Genomic DNA, 12,002 nt, shown 5'->3' on the forward strand with positions numbered 1-12,002 from the left:
GGTTAAATGAAAATTCTCTATATCAATAAATAATTGCAATGAAGAATTTTAGTTTTCTATAGCATTAATGCAATATTTCAGATGTCCGATATTATAGAATTTACAAAAAGGTAGGTTATCTGGATTATTATTATGTCGAACCGGAATATGTGGAATTTTTAAAATATCTGTTGGGTTACTTGTGCTATCGGGATACGTGAGTGATGGGGATATATGAATATTTCCTTTATGAAGAATCCGTAGAAACGAACAATACTAGTTCTACAAATTATCGAAGTTTCAAAAAATAAGTTTGGTTGGCACACTTGTATCAAAAACGGATACATCCTAAAATTCTAGTAGTTCTATAGCATAAATGGAATATTAGAGATATGAAAAAGATTTAGAATTTTAACAAGCAAAGTTAGGTTGTGTAGGATTGGGTTATATGAAAATTTCTTAAATCAAGAAATGCAAATCTGAATATATGGAAGTTTTAGAAGTGGCATTGGGTTCAATGAAAATTTTCTATATCAATAAATAATTGCAATGAAAAATTTTTTGAGTTTTCTATAGCATCAATACAATATTTCAGATGTCCGAAATTATAGAATTTACAAAAAGGTAGGTTATCTGGATTATTATTATGTCGCATCCGATTATTTTAAATTTTTAAAATTTCTGTTGCGTTATTTGAGTTATCGGGATACGTGAGTGATGGGGATATATGAATATTTCCTTTATGAAGAAACCGTAGCAACGAACAATACTAGTTGTTCTACAAATTATCAAAGTTTCAAAAAATAAGTTTGGTTGGCACACTTGTATCAAAAACGCATACATCCTAAAATTCTAGTAGTTCTATAGCATAAATGGAATATTAGAGATATGATAAAATTTAGAATTTTAACAAGCAAAGATAGGTTGTGTAGGATTAGGTTATATGAAAATTTCTTAAATCAAGAAATAATTGCAATGAAAATTTCTAGTTTTCTATAGCATTAATGCAATATTTCAGATGTCCGAAATTATAGAATTTACAAAAAGGTAGGTTATCTGGATTAATGTTATGTCGAATCGGAATATGTGTAATTTTTAAAATTTGCCCATTTAAGGCAACGGAGAAGGTGGTGCCAGACTGAATCTCTTACGCCACACACGCATGTGCCTCGCGCGGCAAGTTTAAAATACACTAAGTATGTGTGGAAGTTACCGTGACCAGTGAGGATTTGCGAGCTGTAGTAGCCTGGGGCGATCCAGTTTTTGGCTAGTCTTTTGCGTACATCTTTGAAGAAGATGTACGTGTCTTTACCATTGCTAGATAAGTCTAATCTATTTTGCCACATGGTGAGAGCTTCCTCTTCAATTTTCGCGACCGCGGCCTCCCTTTCCGATTTAAGACTAAGTGGAGCTAAGATCTCTAGTTTCCCAATCCTGGCGTTTTTTCCTAGTTTTATTTTGTGGCAGGCCAGTGTCTTTTGTAAGAGAATGTCAAAAGGCATGACTCCTGCCAAAACTCCTACAGCATCTAGGGAGGTTGTGCTGTAGACCCTAGTCATTCTGACTAGGGCTGATCTCTGTGCCGAGTTGAGCACATCTGTTTCCTCAACTTCAAGACTCTCTCCACATAGATGATGGAGAGAGTCTTGAAGTTGAGGCCCCAAGTGGTTCCCCCACATCTCCTCAAGTTTTCAAACAGGTTGGAAACCTTGTTTTTGAGGTATGTGCAGTGGGGGGTGATTTTGCAACCTTTTCCGAAGTGGACGCCAAGATATTTAACGCTTTGTTTAAATTTGATGTTTCCTGATCCTAGTCTAATGCATAGGTCGCGACTTGGCCACTTATTCTTTTCTACGCGAACTACCTGCCTACTTTCTTCTACTGATTGTTCGTTCCTAATTTCGGTCCGAGCACTTTTTGGGGCCTTGTCAATGTCCAGAGCCTTCAGGAAAATTCCGTCAGTCTTCTGTTCATTGATCTGTAATTTGGCCAATTTGCACCATTTGGTGATTGTGTCAACTACGGATTTCCCGAGGATTTCTAGGTCCTTTCTGCTCGGGGCGCATAGCATGGTCGACAAATCATCTGCAAAAGCGATGAACATCGATCCCAGGACTTCCTCGAAAGAGTGGAGAAGAAAGTCGAATCCTATAACCCACCCGAAGGGTCCGATAACGGATCCGTGGGCGCATCCTTATCCGGATAGTACAGACATTTGGCCACTACCCCATGATAGGGTAATGATCCTGTCTTTAAAATAGCTAAGGAGGACCCTGTAGATGTTCTTTGCGCATCCTTTATCTTTGAGTCCTTTGAGCATTATCGGACGCCAGATATTGTCGAATGCGCCGGTCACATTGAAGTTGAGGGCAGCGACGAATTTGTGAGGGGATGTTTTCACGGCCTCGCGGAGTGCTAGGATGGCATCCTCGAATGACCGATTCGGTAAGAAGCCGAATTGACGGTCGGAGATTTTGCCCTTGCCCTTCGGGATGGCTCTTACGAGTCCCACCTTCCAGGTTTTGGGAAAGACGCCGTGCTCAAGACAACCATTGAAGAGCCTAGTGAATTCGCCGGAGATGACATGCACGGCTCGTTTGAGGACACTGACCTCTATTAGGTCTGCGCCTGGGGTTTTGTCAGTTTTAAACATTCTGACCGAATTGATGACTTCTCGTGGCACGAAGGCCTGAGTGTCATCTGTGTCAGGTGGAGTTTCCACTTCGGTTCGAATGTTGGATTGTTCAGGGGTGTCATCTTCTATTCTATCGGCCGGGAAGTGCACCGCGAGGAGCCTGCTGGCTGTTTGCTCCATGTCGAGCGTGAAACTGCCGTCACACCGGAGTGCGCTAATCGCCCTCTCATTCATCATTTTTCCAGCCTGGACCTTGTATACGGTTCCCCAGGGATTCGAATTTCCGTGCGATGTGACGTAGTTTCTCCAGCATTCATTCCTGGCGAAATTGGGGTTTGCCACGCCTACCGCTGCCCATGGTTTTTCTGTTCTAGTTGCTACTAGCCTAATCGTTCTGCCTATGTCTGTAAAGAAGTACTCCCCCCGGTTTAAATTATTGTAAGGCTCCTGAAGTAGGGCTACATCAGGTTTGAGTCTGCTTACGCTTTCTCGCAGCTCACCACTGACAGTTTGGTCTCTGTCCATGTTGAGCTGCAAGACCCTAATTCCTGTCTTTGTTCGAGGAGAGGTTCCGGAGGTGGGGCTCTTTCCTGACGGGTTGCCTACATTTCGCGCGCAGATGTCTTCGAGTCGGATGCGGATGATTTTCGGGCAAAGTGGGTGGATGCCATCGATCCGAGCCGACGGGCCACAGACCCCAGGGACGCGAATTGGGGGACGCTCAAGTTCGCCATCCGATGTCTGGGGCTGTTTAGCCGTACAGCTCGAGTCGAGGACAGAGCCCTCGATGATCCTCCTCGTAGCATTTGACCGCACACCAGCCGAGAGGTCCACCGATGTGTAGCTGCAGTCGTATAATGACGACGCCTGCGGGCCCGCTTTCTCACCCTGACCAGCCGCCGGGACCTGAGCATCCGAGACTCTGGTCCGGTAACGTTTATTAGTTTTATTTGTTCTCGCCATGTTAATTTTGTTGTGGGTTAAGCTTGTCCCCAGTGGGTCATCCAGTTCCACTGAGGAAGTCTTATAGAGTATCTTTCTCGCGGTCGAATCTCCTAAGAGATTCAACCCCCGGTTCCAGACTAAGCCTGGATTTCCGGTATATTGGCGACTGCGTCTTAAGGGCTCGCCTCTTTTCTGCCATTGGGCTATTCCCGTGGGCTTTCTAAAAATGAGCGAAAGACATGCAAAGCACCCTATCTTAATTATTAGGTGAATACCCTCTTTTCTGTAGCAGGAGCCGTCTCCTGTTCAGGTACCTAGATGGGGCTTAAGAAAATAAAATATTTTAGTGTACCTGTAAGAAAGAAAGGAAGTTTTCTGCAAGGAGAAAGTTTATATTAGTGCATGCTGACCGCCTTTGCAGAAATCGCCTCTTTGGCCAAGGTCAGGACTAATTCCTGAGTTAGCGTTATAGGATCGCGAAGAGTTTGTGCGGCTTATAGACTATCTGCTTGTCTAAGGCTGTTCTCCAGGTGGTTTGCTTGATTAGCCTCTCAGGCCTAACTCAGGACTAGTTCCTGAGTTGGCGCTAGATGGTCGCGAAAGTGGTTTCGGATTATGCTAGTCCTGCTTATCTAAGGCGATTTCATTCTGTCTACCATTTGGCGATCAGCCTCCGGTTACCTAGAAATAAAGCGAGAATTCGTGCGACGGAGAGAGAAAATTGGGGCGGGGCGGGGGGGAGTTTTCGTCGAGCTTAGTGCGGTCATGTAGGCTGGGTAGCCTACGCCATGACCGACTTATATGTCCTCCGCTTTCCGTACTTTGTATTCTCCCTTCCCTTAAGCGCGTTGTCCGCCCAAGTGGTAGTTATGTAGGTTAATAGACCATAACTACTCCCACCATAACTACTCCCGCGACCTATTAGAAGTCCTACCTCTGAAAGATTAGGGAGACTCATGGTTGGGCTGTCCATGGGTCATTTGGTTAGTTATATTAGTGTGGAGCTCGTGTTTGTGGCCTTCTTGGGGGGTTATAGGCATCGACCCCAACCGGAATCCCGGAAGGTTCTCAAACGGTCCTCGCCCCCATGTAGATAGGACAATAATAAGGGGGGGGACGATTTAAAGTGCAGTACCTGCCGTAAGGCTAACCTACACTACCCCCATGGGTATGGGATTGAGATACGCTCAATCAGCGCGCGACAGCCGGGGCTGTCGCTACAGAAGCTTCCGTTGGCGTTGTGAGCTCCTAAGGAACCCCTCTGTTGGGGGTGCGACCCATCAAATCGCTGTCGTCCCTGCAGGCCGACGCCCGAGCTGATCCCGCAACTCACACGGCGCAACGGGGAGGGCTATGCGCGTTCACAACCCAGCCGTTGCTCCCCCGCGATATGGGGTATTTAAACCACTGCCACTACGAGTCCAACCTCTAACAAGCAGGCAGAGCGTACTCTGGTGCTCCTGCGTCCCGTAGTACCCTTTTATCCTCCGGGTACGAGTTCGAGGTGACAATGTCATCTCTACCAATTTTAGAGCTCACACTCTTCTGGCTTGGTGGGCCTGTCAGCTCGGTCCGTGGGGTTGTTAAGACCAAAAGGGATATAGACCTAAGGTCCACATAGCCCTTTACCTACGGTCTTTCAAAAACCTATCTATTACCTTACCCCACGCATTTGATACATTCGTTCTCTAACGCTATATGCCCGCTCAACAAATTCACACAATTTTCTATCGGAGTCCTCGGAGCTGAGTACCCCGGAGACATCCATTCTTCCATCTTCATTCACTCTGATATTCATGTTATCCAAATCTCTAAAACTATCATACATAAGCATACACTATCTTCGCATTCGACATTCTCTCTTCTTATACGAGTAATCGTAGGGTCAAGGACAGTCACGGCGGCTGTGCTTTTCTTACTGACAAATACCCTCCAATCTAACGGCACACCTATCAATCTGTTGTTTCGCACATACGGTTCTTGTAACAAACATACATCAATATTCTCATTTGTCCCACACACACTTAAATCCTGATTAACGTCTAGCATCCTTTGATAATTTAACTGCAGGATTCGGATTTCTCCTGAAGCCATTACTCGTATGTAATTCTAGCGCGTAACTGAGAAAGTCTGATTTGGTACCCAGGACACATAGTCGAAGTCGCCGCGTGATTTGCGTCACACCCCCGATCGCGACAATAATTACAATTCGCTGCATTCTTACATTCCTTTCCATCATTCCCAGCTGTGCCACATTTGTGACACAACCTTTTCGCTTTACAATTACGCACGATATGATCGTAGGATCTACACGCATAACATCTATTCACGTGTATATAATCTCTGACATTGTGCGCACTATAAATAAATCACACTATAAATAAATCGCACTCAATAAATACTCGTCTATCTTCTAATAGATTCATCCTAATAGAACCTTCGACCTCAAAATAATATTGCAAACTTCCTTGTCTCTCCTGCCAGTACGCCCGGCTACGCGGACCTTGCTGAGGAAGTCCTTACGCTCAATGTTATTGAAGTTGCGCGTGTGCAGCTCTCTCATCAACGAGTTGTCGTCCCACTTTGATGGTACATCATATACTATCATTCTAGGATCTCGCTTCTTAGGTTCTTCTACGACCAATCCCGCATTCGCAAAACCTCCGCACTTCATTAACTTCTTCTTTTCTTCTTCGCTCGCCGTTTTAATTAAGACACCACCACTTTTAACCTCAGTAAGTTGTTGCACCTTCATGCTAGGAAACTCATTCATCGCCTTCTTAACATTAGCTAATACATTCTTGTCTTTAGCGCCCGAGGTACTTTTCACAACTAGCGCGTAATTCGGTCGGACAACCGGTAAGGGAGGAAGCTGACCTATCGGTTGCTGAGCGCCATTGGCCCCTTTCGGCCCACCCATCGATTGCATTCCCGACTGTCGAGCCGCTATCCCTAGCATCGTCGATGCACCACCTACTGACGGTAGTAACGTTTGATTACTATTTCGCGACTCGATACACTCCTGAAGTCTACCGTCCAGTGATGCATTCTCACACATCAGCTTATTAATTAGCTCCTCGTAGAATGCGAGAGAATTCAATACTTTCTCAGTCGCAGACTTGCTAATCTTATTGGCCTCGTTCAGTAGAAAACTCCTAAGTTCATTTCCTACTGTTCGCAACTCAGCATGTTTATCCTCGCTACGCACTTTTTTACTACCTAGGCTACCCTTTTCGCTATCTACCTTCTTGCACTTAACCCCTGCTATCGTTCTTCTATCATTCGCACTATCTACTTCCATACTAGCTAGTTGCTCAAATCAGTTAGCCTTCGTAATAACTGACCGCGATCGCGAACGCGTACTGCGGATAGAGTTCGACCTAGAGCGGGATCTCGCACGCTCCGTTTTCTTTCTAACTACCATATCGACCGACGAGTCGCTATCCGAACTTATTCCCTCAAGAAACTCACTCTTCTTAATCTTACTCTTACCTTTTTTGCCTCCCATGATGACGCACAGGTAGCCTCAAAACAGCAAGCAGCCACTAGAGAGCCGCAGCAAAACTGCAGCTTACCACTTTTTTTCTTTTTACCGTATAGCGCGAAGTAATTTGGAATAGGGATAAATAGGATAGGATATTCCTAGGCTGGGAAAAGCCAGGAAAGTCGCGGGGAAAACCCAGGGAGGACCGGGGGAAACTCCGGGGAAAGCCTGGGGAAAACCCCAGGGAAGGACTGGGGAAACCCCAGGGGAAAACCCGGGGGACCACCAAGAGTGAAAAATTCCGGGGGGAAACCCAGGGGGAGGTGGGTGGGTGGGTGAGTGTTACGTGAGGGTGGATCGGTGATGAGGGTGGAAGGGTGGTTGGGTGATGAAGGAGGGTGGGGATTGGTAAGTGGGTGAATGGGTGGGTGGGAGAGGGCGGGAGATCACTTCCTACCAGCACTTTCACGCACTTAATTAATTAAACAGTTAATCAATTGAATAGTCAATTGATTAACCGCCAATCACTACACGCACTTTACATATTAAACCCGGCGCGGACTAAATTATTTTATAATAAAACACTAATCAATAAAACACTATTAATTATAAACAATAATTATAATTATTGATAACTATCCTTATAAGGACTGTTATACAATAACATTAATATATATAACGTAATTAAACTGTATTACTAAGCACACCTGTTATACGCACGGAAAAGTGAGCGCAGAGAGCTCTCAAAAACACGTCCGTTCACTACGGCTGCTCAAGCAAGACTGGTTGATAGGGACAGATGTCGATGTCATTTTTACGTGCGGTACCTGGCTTTCGCCTTCACCCGCACGGCACGCCTACGTGCGTAACGGGGCTGGGATACGGCCAGTCAGCGCGAGCCGAGGAGTGTGCGTTCACTTCCCGACTCTACTGATTCCCTTCAGGGAGGACAAGTCCCCTAAGGACCCTCGGTGGGGACCGGGACCCATCTAAATCCCTAACGGCTAAGCGGACCGCTCCCCGAGTTGAGACCGCAACTCACACGTCGCAGCGCGAGCAGGTTCCGATCGCCGATGGTGCTTTCACACCCGAAGCGACCTTCGCCTGCCCGCCACTGCTACCCCGCGATATGGGGTCGTAACCACTGCCACCACGAGTCCAACCCAGCGACCGGGACGGAGGAGAAAACTCCCACGCGGGCCCCCGGCCTCCCGTGGTACCGTTTATACTCGCCGCCCTCGGCACCGGTCAGCCAGCTCGGGTTCGCGGGTTCGCCAAACCCGAAGAACAGTGCAAACCTTCCCCACTTGCGCAAAGTCGGCGTCCACCGATCCCCCTGCGATTTTAGTTCCCCCCCCCCCCCATCCCTTTCCCTCCCTCTGCTTACTTTCCTTACCCGTCTACATTCGTCCTTCCTCTTCCCTTCTCATTCTATCCATCACGCTTTTCCTCATCCTAAACGCCCTCTCCGCAAACTCACACATCCTCTAATAGCACTCTTTCTTCTTCAGCACCCCACTCACATCCCATTTTCCCTCCCTCCGCACTACATTCATCCCCTCCAAATCTCTAAACTCTACATATAAATCACACTCACACAATACATGCACCTAGTCCTCATTTTCATTCCCACACACACACGCGGGGGACCCAACGAGATTCCTTTTATAAAGGAACCCGTTGAGGATCCCGTGACCAGTCAGGACGTAAGTCGCTCTCAGACTCGGGTGGAATCCCTGCGCCCCGGCCGAGAACGACACGTTCCTGATCCATTCGTACAACACACGCCCCTTTACACTCCTGTCCCATCTCTCCTGCCATCTTTCGATCACCTTTCCTTCCACCAGCTTCCTAACCTCTTCAATCCCGAGTCCTTCCACCTGCTCGCTCGTTGCCAGATCCCCTTCTCCCAACTGTATCCCTTTCCTCACCTTGTACATTGTTATTCTCTTCCTACACTCCAAGTCCCACGGAGACGATCCAAATAGGACCTGCACGGCCTCCGTGGAGACCGTCCTGCACGCCCGGGTATAGGCGTACAGGACCTTCCTCTGGCAACGAATGACCTCCTCCCTGATTCCCTTCCATTCCAACACTTCTTCCCACGCACTCACTCCATACATAACCGCCGGCTCTACCAAACCTTTCACCAGTATCTTCAACACCCTTGTGCCTCAGTTTACCCATAGTTCCTATCACCTTCTCCCTCAATCCCAACACATGCGCCCTAAAGTCCATTCCCACTCCCATTTTCACCCCCAAGCATTTCACCTCATCCACAAACTTCACCATTCTGTCCACTTCCTCCTCTCCTTCCCCAGACCTAACATGTATCCTCCTATTTCGCATCTTTAGCCCCCCCTTCAGCACCATGGCCACTGTCTTCGCGTCCGACACTTCCACTCCCGCTATTCCTCCCCACTCATGCACTACCACCATCTTACGCCTCGCCCATTCCTCCACTTCTCCTCTGGTACTACCCACCATTAAAAGCAGAAGGTCCTCCACAAAGGCCAGGTCTACGGCGCTGAATTTCCTCCCATCTCCCTCTTCCTGCTCCCTCTCCAATTCATCCTTCTGCCTCTCCTCGTTCATTTCCCTCAACTTCTCCATCAACTCATTCATACAAACATTCCATATGAATGGGCCCGCAATCGACCCTTGCGGCGCTCCCTTCTCCAGCCCTCTCATCACCTCATCCATACCATTCCCCATCCATACTACTCTATCCCTGAAATAATCCCCCCAGAGCCTAAGATCCCACCCTTTACATCCCATTTCCCTTATCTTTCCCAGCGCGTAATCCCACCTTATATTATCAAATGCCCCCCGGAAATCCAGAAACACCCCACATACATACTCGCATTCAAGCTCGCCCACCACCTCCTTCATTTTGTTCCACGCGTCATCCGTACTCCTTCCCTTCCTAAACCCAAAGCGCATTTCATTCGATTTTCCCTCCATAACCTTCTTCATTCTTCCTCCCATCATCCTCTCCAACACCTTTCCTAGCCCGCTCAAGAGGGACACCGGACGATACGAGCGGACCTCGGCCGGGTCCTTGTCTGGAGACTTGAGCAGTGGCACCACCCAAGTCTCATTCCAAGGCCCGGGAAGTCTTCTTTTCTTACTCTCCCCTTTCACACTTTTCATGCATTCATCATTCATACTAGTTATCCACTCACTCAATATTGCCACTTTCACGTTGACCTCCATACCCTTGAAGTTATCCCACCCCGTCATTTCCGCTTTCTCCCTCAGTCCCTCCGCGTATCTGTAACAATTGCACTTTCCCTGCCTCCACCTAATCCTCCTGTCCTTCCTTCCTATCTCCTCTCCTCTCCCCATTCTCACCCTCATTTCTATTATTATGGGATTGTGGTCCCCTAGTGGCCATTCCTCCCTTACCTCCCAGTCTATTGTGCACCCCTCCTCAGTCCCCGCACTCAGTGTGACATCAATGTCACTCTGGCCGCGTGGGCCCGAGAAGGTGTACTGCTCTGTCGGGCAGTTTATGACCTCCAGATCCGACCTCATTAGCTATTCCTCTACCACTTCTCCCCTCCTTGCAGCTCCCGTACCCCTCCTTTCGACGCCTTCCAGCGCCTCCTTCACCCCCCCCCATGCATGCCCCACCATTTCCACTAGCTCCCTCCCACTTTTCTCATACCCCCTCATCTCCCCTTCCACCTTCGCTTTCTCGACTATCAGCCCCTGTATCAATTCCTCATACTTCACGCACTGTCCCATTACGCGATCCACCACCCAATTTGTCACCTTATTGGCATCCGTCAACAGGATGCTCATAAGGTCCCGGGTAATGGACCGCATCTTGGTCAGTGCGTCCTCCCGCGCCTCCTCCTCCTCCGCCTCTATCTTTCTCCTTTCCGCCTCCTTTACCCTCTCGCTCTTTCTGTCCACACTCCCCTCCTCCTCCCTCTTCCCCTCCCTAGTCCTACTCAATTCCCTATCCCCTATATCCTTTTTTATGATCTTGGGCCCATTCCTCAAGTCCTCGCATACTATATAAATGTCCTTGTTCCCTCCCATGTTTCTGTCCATTATTTTCCTCTTCCCGAACACCTGCGAGGCCTCCCCCATTTCCATCCTCTCCTCCCCTTCCCTCTCCTCCTCTTTCCTGTTCTCCCACCCCTTTTCGTCCTCCCGTCTTCTCTCCATATCCCTCCTTTTCCTCTCCCTCTTTTCCGATTCCTTCCTCTCTATTTCTTTCTTGTCCTCCTCCTCTCTCATCTTCTTCTCCTCCTCTATCTTCCTTCTTCTCACTAGCGCCTCTGCTCTCTTCTTCTCCATCTCCTTCTTCATCTTCTGTCTCTCCTTCTTTCCTACCTTTCTTCCTATCGTCTCCCTTTCCCCTTCCTTTCCCTTCGGAGAGCGGGATCTCGATCTCGCTCCCCTTTCCTCCTCCTTACCATCCTAAGACGAGAGGGATGTACTTCTTTCCTCGCTGCTCCCCTTCAGGAACGCGTTTTTGTGGGCTGGGTTACCCGATTGGTCATGCAACTTTAACGTTTTTTCTTGATTCTCCATTTTCATACTAAATTTGGCTTGATAGCCCCTGAGCAACGGGGCAACCACGCCTCCCTCCCCCCCAGAACCCCCAACCTACTTCCACGCGGAGCTTACACGGTGTTTATCAATGGGAGTGGCCTCGGGGCCGGCAACCCGCTGCCTCCTAACGCTACCCGCCCGGGTGCCACCCGGAGCGCTTCGGACAACAGCGGTTTTTACACGCGTTGCTACGGGGCAGCCCGATCAAGTGGCGAACTTGACCCGGGCCCCGGTACTACCGCGCGGCCTGGGCTTGCACTCCCCTCCCTCCGAAAGGAGGGGCTCCCAGTTTCAGCCCTGTACCCTCTCCCACTGACTCACACCGCACCACTCCACGCTTCCGCAGGCCAGAGGTCCAAGGGGTTCGGTCAACGCTGCTCGAAGAGCAGG

At 48.4% G+C, this 12,002-nt stretch overlaps 1 protein-coding gene across 1 annotated transcript; it reads right to left on the reverse strand.

Moving 5' to 3' along the window:
- Positions 1 to 10,583: 10,583 nt before the first annotated feature.
- On the reverse strand, positions 10,584 to 11,366 carry LOC131668560 (uncharacterized). Its single transcript, XM_058942844.1, has one exon. The coding sequence runs from the start codon at positions 11,364 to 11,366 to the stop codon at positions 10,584 to 10,586; it is 783 nt and encodes a 260-aa protein (XP_058798827.1).
- Positions 11,367 to 12,002: the final 636 nt, after the last annotated feature.

Source organism: Phymastichus coffea, unplaced genomic scaffold (assembly GCF_024137745.1).
Source record: "Phymastichus coffea isolate CEN01 unplaced genomic scaffold, Cenicafe_Pcof_1.1 PCOF00080, whole genome shotgun sequence".
In the NCBI taxonomy this organism is placed as follows: domain Eukaryota; kingdom Metazoa; phylum Arthropoda; class Insecta; order Hymenoptera; family Eulophidae; genus Phymastichus; species Phymastichus coffea.

Coding starts and splice junctions, on each gene's coding strand:
- LOC131668560 (XM_058942844.1), bottom strand. CDS start 11,366: ATGAAGAAGGAGATGGAGAAGAAGAGAGCAGAGGCGCTAGTGAGAAGA.